Source organism: Rana temporaria, chromosome 12, assembly GCF_905171775.1.
Source record: "Rana temporaria chromosome 12, aRanTem1.1, whole genome shotgun sequence".
NCBI lineage: Eukaryota > Metazoa > Chordata > Amphibia > Anura > Ranidae > Rana > Rana temporaria.
The window spans coordinates 109,105,799-109,116,313 of NC_053500.1; the positions used below are offsets into that span (position 1 = coordinate 109,105,799).

A 10,515-nucleotide genomic window follows, 5' to 3' on the forward strand; every position below is an offset into this window, starting at 1 on the left:
CTGTTGCTGGCCTCATTCTGAAAAAGATAATTTTTTTCTCTTTTTTTGGCTTCAGTTCTCCCCCTTTTTTTCATATTTGTTTGTGTTTAGAACCAGGGCGCAAGGAAACCTTTTCATTGGGGTTCACAGATAACACAGAAGGTCCATATCTTCCCCTATATCGAACAAGAAACAAATGTTTTAGATAGAGCTTTCATTTGGTGGAAAAAATTAATACAAATCTGTGGAAAAACTGTTTATCCTGCTTGAAGATATATTAATTGAAAATGCAAGGATAATAGAAATGCCCCCAAAATTAGCCCTTTTTGGAAAGTAGACACCACATTTTGCCACCATGTTTTGAAAAGGAAAACCTAAAATGCTGATATTGAGATGGTTAAAACTTGAACAATTTGTTTCAATGTTGTACAGGTCCTACATGGGGGGATGATGTGAAAGGGTTCATGTGCTGGATAAGGCTGGATTCACACCTATGCAGTTTTAGTGCTTTTTGCAGATTTGCACTACAGTCCATTTAACATGGTTTCCTATGGAAGGCGTTCTGCAGTGCTAATCTGCAAAATACAAAAATCACTAAAACTGCATAGGTGTGATTCCAGCCTAAGGGGGGTTAAGGTGTTAATATACAGGTCAGAGACAGCATGGGAGAAAGATGTACAGCTCACCCACAGAGTAAAGACATTAATTAAAACCCCCCACCTTGAATCTGCTGCCTGCGATCCCTTATTTCATTCATCGTATTTTTCTTCCTCCAATGTGAGGTCGCAGAGGGCTTTCAAATGGTAACAGTAGTACTGTTTACATTTGTGATTAGCCCATCTAAAAGGCCGAGATGCCCCCTGATTGGCTCAGCAATTTGCCAGTGATCTGATCTAGCGGACAGCTTGATCATCCCCACTGGTGCACGCACCTGGCGCATGCACAACTAATAAGCAGAACACTGCTTTAAGGCTGGGCTCAAAATGGGCCCTCGGTCTACCACGTCAGACTTCTTGACAGTAGTAAAGTGGTTAATGATGCTTTACCTTGTTGTAAACAAATAAATAGAAGCAGACATTGTAGAATTTGAAGGGTGAATTTAGTATTGACAAAATCACCTTGTAACATTGACACATGATTTGGTTGTGTAGTATAATAACCCATAAATAATTGAGAGAAAAAGTGTACACAGTATGTGGGTATGTATTTAATGCTAATATAATGTATGTATGTATTTAATGTAGTTAATGCTGTCTTTTGTCAAGTGTCTAATGAAAAAATATCTCTTTGAATACTGTCATTGCATGGCGCATTGCAGCATACTTACATGTATTGGTTTGTGTACTGTTTTTCAGTGCGAGGTTCCAGAGGGTGGGATGGTTCCCAAAGCTCTGTACCGGACTCCAGAGGAACTGGAAAGTGAGGATATCAAACTGTGGACTGAGACCATCTACCAGTCAGCCAGCGTGTTTAAGGGTGCCCCACATGAGGTATGATCAGTGAAAGCTTTCCACTAATATACTGTGCCTTGAAAAAAGTATTCATACCCCTTGAAATTGTCCACATTTCTGTCATGTTATAACCGTAAATGTATTTTATTAGGATTTTCTGTGATGGACCGATGCAAAGTGGCACATAATTGTGAAGTAGAAGGAATATGGTCTTCATTTTATTTTATTTTTTTACAAATATGTGAAAAGTGTGGTGTGTGTTTGTATTCAGCCCCCCTGATTCAATACTTTGTAGAACTGCCTTTCACTGCAATTACAGCTGCAAGTCTTTTTGGGGATGTCTCTACCAGCTTTTCACATCTAGAGAGGGACATTTTTACCCATTCTTCTTTGCACAATAGATCAAGCTCTGTCAGATTGGACAGAGTGAACAGCAATTTTCAAGTCTTGCCACAGATTCTAAATTGTATTTAGGTCTGGACTTTAACTGGGCGGCCATTCTAACACATGAATATGCTTCGATCTAATTCTAAACCATTCCATTGTATCTCTGGCTGTATGTTTGGGGTCGTTGTCCTGCTGGAAGGTCAACCTCTGCCCCAGTCTCAAGTCTTTTGCAGACTCTTAACAGGTTTTCTTTTAAGATTGACCTGTATTTTGCTCCATTCATCTTCCCGTCAACTCTGACAAGCTTCCATGTCCCTGCTGAAGAAAAGCATCCCCACAACATGATGCTGCCACCACCATGTTTCACAGTGGAGATGGTGTGTTCAGGGTGATGTGCAGTGTTAGTTTTCTGCCACACATAGCGTTTTACTTTTAGGCCAGAAAGTTCAATTTTGATCTCATCTGACCAGAGCACCTTTCCCCACATGGCTTCTTGCAAACTGCAAACGGGACTTCTTATGACTTTCTTTCAACAATGGCTTTCTTCTTGCCACTCTTCCATAAAAGCCAGATTTGTGAAGTGCATGACTAATGGCTGTCCTGTGGATTTCTAAAGCTCCTCCAGTTACCATGGGCATCTTGGCTGCTTCCCTGATTAATGCTCTCATTACCCGGCCTGTCAGTTTAGGTGGACGGCCATGTCTTGGTAGGTTTGCAGTTGTGCCATACTCTTTCCATTTTCGGATTATGGATTGAACAGTGCTCCATGAGATGTTCAAAGCTTGGGATATTTTTTCTCCACAACTTTTTCCCTGACCTGTCTGGTTCCTTGGCATTCATGATACTGTTTGTTCACTAAACAAATCTGACAGCTTCACAGAACAGAGTATTTATACTGAGATTAAATTACAAACAGGTGGACTCTATTTACTAGTTAGGTGACTTCTGAAGGCAATTGGTTCCACTAGATTTTATTTAGGGGTATCAGAGTAAAGGGGGCTGAATACAAATGCACGCCACACTTTTCAGATATTTATTTGTAAAAAAAAATTAAAACATTTATAATTTTCTTTCCACTTCACAATTTATGTGTCACTTTATGTTGATCTATCCCATAAAATCCCAGTAAAATATATTTAGGTTTTGGTTGTAACATAACAATGTGGAACATTTTTACTGCCATATGTAGAACCCCATATGGCTGCTGTTTAGGTTAAGAGGGGAGGTAAAACCACGGGTTAACCACCTATTTTACCACCTCACTTGCTGCATGTGTGAACAAGCCCTTAAACATTTTGGATACCTTGTGCCAGATCAACTTTTGAAAGACCAGACCTGCTGGTCACACTTTATTGTCCAAACAAGGCCAGCACCCTTGACTAGCTTCTTGGATCTCCACCTGCTCTTCTACACGTATGATGTCATTGAAGCTGGCTCCTCCCACGGTACGCCTTCCTTTTGGGTATTCTACTTTTGCATGATGTATAATTTTCCTCTGTGGCTACAACAGCGACCTTCTCTTTGTGCAGCTGAAAAGTAAACTGCTTCCATTGCAGAAACTTAAGAGGAATATTTCATCTTTTTTTTCAATATGGATGGCTGGCTGCTATTGGCCCACACATACATGATTTAACAGCTGATCTTGGGTGAGGTGTTTCATGTGGCTAGGCTCATGGGGAACCCCCCCCCCTATCCTTATTACAAACTCCTTTGTTGTCCCTTTCAATAAAATCTAAATAACAATTAAGAAATTAAATAAGTTCTAAATATTTTGTAATAGCACTGTGTATATTATCTTGAAAATTGGGTGATATTCTTTAAACCTTTTCCTTTTTTACCTTTGCAGATATTCATCCAAATAGTGGATGCCTCTTCTGTTATCACTTGGGACTTTGACGTTTGTAAAGGGGACATTGTTTTTAACATTTACCACTCAAAGAGGTCGCCCCAAGTGCCCAAACGAGAAACTCTTGGAGCTCACGGCATTACATCTCCTGTGTGCAACAATGTGCAGTTAATTGACAAGGCTTGGCAGCTGGGCCGAGATTACAGTATGGTGGAGTCTCCGCTGACCTGCAAGGAGGGAGAGAGCGTGCAGGTAACAGCCTTTATTAGGGGTAACTAAACCCAAGAACAAATACATTGCAGCTTACCAGTCCGAAGGTATGGCGTCTTCACTCTTTATTTATTGCCATTGACATAAATGCAGTGTTTTTGTCACTTCCTGTGAGATGAGCTGGAAGTCAAAACATTGTTATCCTCGTGTACTACAAATCCCCTTCCCCATCCTGTAATGGAGATGAGCAAAAAGCAGACATGTTTGAAGTCTGGCCCTGGTGACCACCATGGCTTCTTCTATAGATCTAGTGGAGGAGTGCGTCTAGCCGCCACAGGACAGGGAGCATATTATTCACAGGGTTACCAGGTGACAGTGAAATGATTGCAGACACCACATCTAAGGGATTGGTAAGCTGCAATATATTTTATTTCTGTTTTGGGGTTAGATACACTATAAACGTGGGTGTTGTTGCCACAGTTTCAAATGCATTTTTTTTTTCCCCACAGGGTTCTCACGTGACCCGCTGGCCGGGTTTCTACATCCTGCAATGGAAATTCCACAGCATGCCAGCTTGTGCCACCAGCAGCCTACCACGTGTGGATGATGTTCTTGCATCGTTACAAGTCTCCTCCCATAAATGCAAAGTAATGTACTACATGGAGATCATTGGCTCTGAGGATTTCAGGTACAGTTCAGGGGCTGCGTTTTGAAGCTTATTACTTTTTAAAGTACTCTGTATAATAAAAATATATACAGTATACATTTTTCAATTATTTGGGGTGTGCAGCCCTTTAGACTTTGATATGCATTTTTCTATTCTGTGTATAATAAACATTGCCTTTTTAGTATATGATAACCCAATTACTAAAATCACATATGCACTTTCACATTGATTAATTTTCAAGTAATGTTTTATATTTTGAAATCTGCAGCTTTCATTAAAATAACACCAGGGTTATCCTGTATGAAGGTCTTTGTTCACGCACTCCCTTGATTGGGAGACCGTGTTTTCACCCTTTGTTTCTTCTGCGTTGTACTTGGCGTGCTGAATGTAGAGAAAAACTTGGGTACTAACAAATTTGATGTTAGTGCTGCGATGCCTCCAATTGAGCTATTGTATTCTGACAGGGGGCTTCCCCACCACCACCACCAGATCGCACTGGCAGCAATTGGCCAGCGCTGATAGTATGCTGTTTTTTCAGCATGCCCATTTGACAGAAGCCGGACGTGAGACCAGCTTCTGTTGGACAGGCAACTATACACGCTGTCTGAATGTCAGCCAGTTCCTGCTGAACCAGTTGATATTCGGATTGTGTGTACCCAGGTTTACCCTGCCAATGGAGATTACAAACAGCTGGTAAAACACAGATTATGCAGGCCTGGTCCTCTTTTGTTAGTCAAAAAACAGTCCGAGACATGCCATGCAGCCATCCCTGGGGTGTATGTATGTAGACAGGAATGGCTGTAGGAGATCAGCAACACTGAGATGCAACAAACAATAAAAGTAGTTGAAAACATTTTATCAACAAAAAGACAACCGTTTAATACACCATGATTTAGAAATTGAGTTGTTTTACTTGTACAGTACTTTAGATAAACTAGTTTAAATCCCATCCTTGGTTGCATTACTGTAATACTGATCCCCCTTTCCTGCCACTTCCTGCCTGGCTTTTCTCGGAGGGGGGGGGGTTCTTAATAATAAAAGTGAAACATACAAGTGTAATGAGTTGTAAAATGGCTACTTGTAGCTTCCATTGAGAGAGTGTCTGACCGGGTGACAACACCAGAGAGAGGCACAGGAAGTGCCTGAACAAGGATCTTTATCGAAGGACCACCCACCTGGTATTAAATGCAAACTGCGGATTTAAAAACCTCAAAAATTTACTTTAATGCCACATGAATAAACAGCCATCTTTTTTTTGCTGAGTTTAATCTTTTCTTTATACTTGTCTTCTTTAGGGGTTCCATGACCAGCCTGGAATCAAGCCACAGTGGATTCTCCCAACTCAGTGCTGCCACCACATCCTCGAGCCAGTCTCATTCCAGTTCCATGGTGTCCAGGTAGCTGGTTCTTGAACTTTTATCTGCATCAGTACAGCTGACAAAGCAGATACTTCACCTTCCCCCAACTGATAGACTTAATCCCACTTGTGTATTCAATTCTAAATCATATACCATTTATTATTCTGCCTCCTTGATAAGTTTCAAGTATTCACCCTTTAACACTCTCTGAGACCATGTCCGATAGCATGTGCACAAAAAATTAAATTAGAGCTGTGCTCTCTCATAAGTTGCCTTCTTGATGACAAACGGTCTCCTTGAGTGATTATATATTAAGCATAGCCGCTTATCGGAAGTAAAGCTACAGTAAATTGGGTGTTCTTTTGAAAAATTTAATATTAAAAGCAGCCAGGACCTTATGTTCATTTTTAATCTTGTCAAATCAATGTCACCTGTGCTGCAGTGTATTTCTATGTTTATCTTGCTGCCATCCTTTATGATTTAGGGAACTAATACTCTCTTTATGTTCTCTTTCCAAACATCACTTATGCCTTCCATTTAACCACATCACAGTCCATCCTGTGTGTCTGTCCACGGTCATTTGAGTTCTTGCATTTCCATTTTTAAGCATTAATTTCCCATCTCCATTTTATCCCCTACTATTGAGAACCTGTATAACTTTTCATTTTTCTTTGTTCCCCCCTCCCATTTTTTTTTTCTTCCCTTTCGTTCCTTTTGGTTGTTACAGAGAACCCATCCCTCTGTCCGAGTCTGTGCTCCCCTCTTTCACTCACCCCCAAGACCTGAAGCCTAATCCAGATGGGCTCCTGCGACTCTCCCCATCTTTCTGGGGCCAGCACTTTTCCACACTCTACACTCTCAGACCCCCCGTCTTCCTGCGATGGCCCACATCATGGCGCCTCCCATTCATCCGGGAGGCTGTGGGAACAGCTGCCATTGAGACAGAGAGCACCGATTCCTCCTCCTGAGGACATGCATAAATCACTAGGGTGTTGATGGTTTGCGATAGATTACAGGTAGCGTTGGCATCCATGGCATTCTGCTCCCTGCCAGCTCAGACAACACCACGTTAAAGCACTTGGCCTTGGACATCTGTACTTGTGGGAGATTTGGCATGTGTCGTTCGCACAACTGTTTCAGTATACATTTCCAAGTGCAATAGGAACTGTGATATTCATACGCAATAGGCACGTGAAATCTTGCAACCACCTGCTGGAGAGGTTGGGTCAGCAACATGTTGTACATTGACTTGCCCATGAGAGTCTATTTTGATTAGATGTTGCAGAGTGGCTGCCTTTGTCATTTGGGGAGTGCTTTGCTTAACGTTATCTACAGGACTAGCCATATACGTCTCTTAGCCATGCCCTCCCACTGTTATCACTGTCAGAGATGGGACTAGAATTTAAAACATTTTTTTTTTTTACACAAGAAGCTGAATTTTTTTTATCCTGCAAACTGCATCATTTGGATTTATAGCTATTGTATATGAAATGATAAAAACAGACAATGGTGTTCTTTCACGATACAACTGCATGAGCTATTGGACTATATGCATTTAACTACATGCTGAAATCTCACAGTGACTTTGTGTGGTCTAATAAACAACCGCTTAAAGGACCACTCTACTGAAAATTCAAGTTACCTTATGAGAAAGAGCAAACACTCACAACTTTGCATGTAAGAATCCCCCGTGTCAGGGAGAGCTTTGATATTTATGGGACCCTGTGTATCCTATTGCTCTAAGCTAGCTATCATGTTAGACCAAAACAGACACCAAAATGGTAATTGACAGAAGTCATCTGTATATTTAAAATCATTTCTTCTTGCTCTAATACATGATGAAGGTTAAATAACTGACATTTTTAGAATCTCCAGCTACATATTCATCGGTTAAAGTCAATTACATCGGCTATAATAAAGCAATCCTCTTAAATTACTTTAGTTGAGGAAACTTAACGAGACCGTTGTCCCTTCTTAATTAGACCGGTTCTCTTGCTTGACTGGATAATGGGTCCCCATTTGCTTAGTGGAATATTAAGGCTCTAAATTCTGTGATTTAGAAATGGCACTAGATCAAGACAGGAATCAAAACAAAAATATGAATCCATTCAATGCCTGCAGGGACACGAGATACAGAAGAGAGAAAATGCTACACCATTAATTGGGAGTCTAAAATGTACTTTCTCCATACAAAGCAAATTTGGGCTGCATACATCTTCCTTCATCAGGCTGCAACAATCCGCAGCAGAAGCCTAGATCTCAATAGAATCAATTGCTTGTTCCTGATGAAGGGGGTGATTTTAAAACTCCTGAAACATGTTGGATTATCTTCTATGAGAACATAAACCCATTTTGGACCCTAAATCAGTGCTGTGGCACTTTGTCTTTTCTGTGCAGCTTGGATCCCAGCCGAAGCTCCCTATCTTTGGACGCGACAGTGCAAGGGAGCTCAAGCCACCTACAGACATTGCACGCTATATTATAGATCCAACTTTGTACAGAGAGACCTTCAGAATTGCAAGTAACACAGGACCTTGACTTCTATTTCACTGAATTGGACAACCACATAAATGTTTTTATGTTTTTAGAAGATATCTTGTACTAATTATTGCATATCAGGGGAGGAAATTGCTAAGTAAAAACTATTTTCAAACTCCATAACTTATCTACAGTGCTGGCATTTGGTTAGTAAATCTATTGTGGAGGCATGCGATGCCGAGGCTGGGAGGCGGGCCACTGGGCACCAGACACCCACCCACCTGGCAGCTTATAGTTTTGGCTATACGTGCAAGAAATTGTTACTTTAGCTGTTGGCTATAGCAACTCATCTGTCATTTTTATGGAGCAGATGTTAATACAATAGCTGATTGGATGCTATAGCCAACATATCCCCACCGTATAAAACGTTTAGGTGTGTGTAAGGAGCATTACAAGAGCAGGAAACCTAATTGTAGTGTGGTAGGATGCAAATCTGATACTTCAAATAACCTCCTGCCTGCTTTGCCAAAGTCTTTGCATGCACTGAGCTAGTTGCTGATGTTAACTACAGCCTTGCAGATAGGACAGGTCTGCACACCTATAGAGGTTAGATCTTAGAACGATATGCCATTTGCACCAAAGAGAACATTTACGCACATCTAGTATTTCATCTTTACATACAAGTGTATATCATACACTTTACATACAAGTGTATAAGTGATCCCTGTCCAGGTAAAGTTAGTAGTGTACACTGGCTACTATTTGTAATGAAAACTTCTACTTTGACAGAGGGGACACATTTGCACAGGACAAACGATTGGCAGTAGGGCCCTGGTCCTAAGAGACATAGATCTTATTTGTTATAAATGTGTTTTGTAAGTGTGGCAGAACTGATGGGACAGAAATGCACAATTCCATATTTTTATTCCAGATTATCACTGCACGTTCATTATTTTTAATTTCTTGGATTGTCATTGCGTGGTCTGTTATTTTGTATGCATGTAAATATGAATGAAAAACCCCTTCACCTGTCTTTTCTTTCCACTCCTTTTACAATTACGAGGCTTCCCTAATCTTCTAGAAATAAGGGCTGATTTCCCAGGTGGCAGGGCTGTGCCTTGTTACTTGGATACTGTGTAGACCCCCCCCCCCCCCCCCCCCATCCCCCACTTTTTCATACCACCAGGCATTAAGACTGGCATCTGTGTCATGGCACACATTGGTGATAGCTTCGCAGGCTAGCGTTAGACCTAGCATTCTTAGGACATGTCCTGCCTCAGTGCCAGAGGTAGCTCATCTTATAGGTCAAAACCTTGCAAAGTTCATTTGCACCCATTTTTCTCTGATATATCCCATTTGTGTGTTTCTCTATTGCACCAATATTCTGCATTGTCTTAATCATATCAGTTTTGAGTTTATACTTCTTGCAGGGGAGGGTTTGAATGTGTGTGATCATAGTATTTTGGAATGACATGACCTCAGAATATGTTCTAACAGTTAATTTAACATACATGTATGTAGCTTTTCAAAGCATTTTTTTTTAAATGTTAACTAAAATAAACATTGCAGTAAAACATCCATGTGTGGTGTCTTTTTTTATTTTACATTGCAAGCTCATGTGTGTGATGGAGGAAAACGTGTTCTAATTTATTAAATGACTTCTCGGTATTCTGCAGTTGTAGACATGCTAAAGCTTCAGTATGAATATTTTTGCATAATTACATGCAGCTTTGGACCAATGTTAAGAAATGAAGTAATGTACAGCCAATAAGTACACGCGTCACTTGGCAATACATTGCAACTCCCTCAACGATAACAGGGTTGTGTAATACCTAATAATTTAGAACAAACTATCAGAATATATGAAAAGCAATTACCGTATTTATCGGCGTATACCGCGCACTTTTTTCCCCTGAAAATAGGGGGGAAATCACGGGTGCACGCTATACGCCGATAGCATACCTCGGAGGGGAAGGAGGGGGACGAGCGCCCGCCGGAAATCACAGAGCCGTCATCTCCTCTCGGCTCTCACTCGGCTGTCACGTCACACACGCACAGTCCCGCCTCCAGCATTGGACCAGTGTTCTGTCTGTCACAGGAGATGGTCCAATGGCGGAGGCGGGACGGTGCGTGTGTCAC

At 41.1% G+C, this 10,515-nt stretch overlaps 1 protein-coding gene across 3 annotated transcripts in view; it reads left to right on the forward strand.

Annotated features, from left to right (window-relative positions):
• SEC14L1 (SEC14 like lipid binding 1) overlaps positions 1-9,952 on the forward strand; it is a 96,989-nt gene extending 87,037 nt beyond the window's left edge. The window contains exons 14-18 of one of the 3 annotated variants that reach the window (XM_040330128.1): positions 1,335-1,469; positions 3,664-3,915; positions 4,383-4,561; positions 5,836-5,937; positions 6,626-7,554. In XM_040330128.1, the coding sequence (XP_040186062.1) occupies positions 1,335-1,469; positions 3,664-3,915; positions 4,383-4,561; positions 5,836-5,937; positions 6,626-6,866 (909 nt within the window). In that variant the 3' untranslated portion in view covers positions 6,867-7,554. Of the gene's footprint in view, positions 1-1,334; positions 1,470-3,663; positions 3,916-4,382; positions 4,562-5,835; positions 5,938-6,450; positions 7,555-8,295 lie in introns of those variants that run through there. The other 2 variants (XM_040330130.1, XM_040330129.1) reach the window with 2 other exon arrangements.
• The last annotated feature ends 563 nt before the right edge of the window (positions 9,953-10,515 follow it).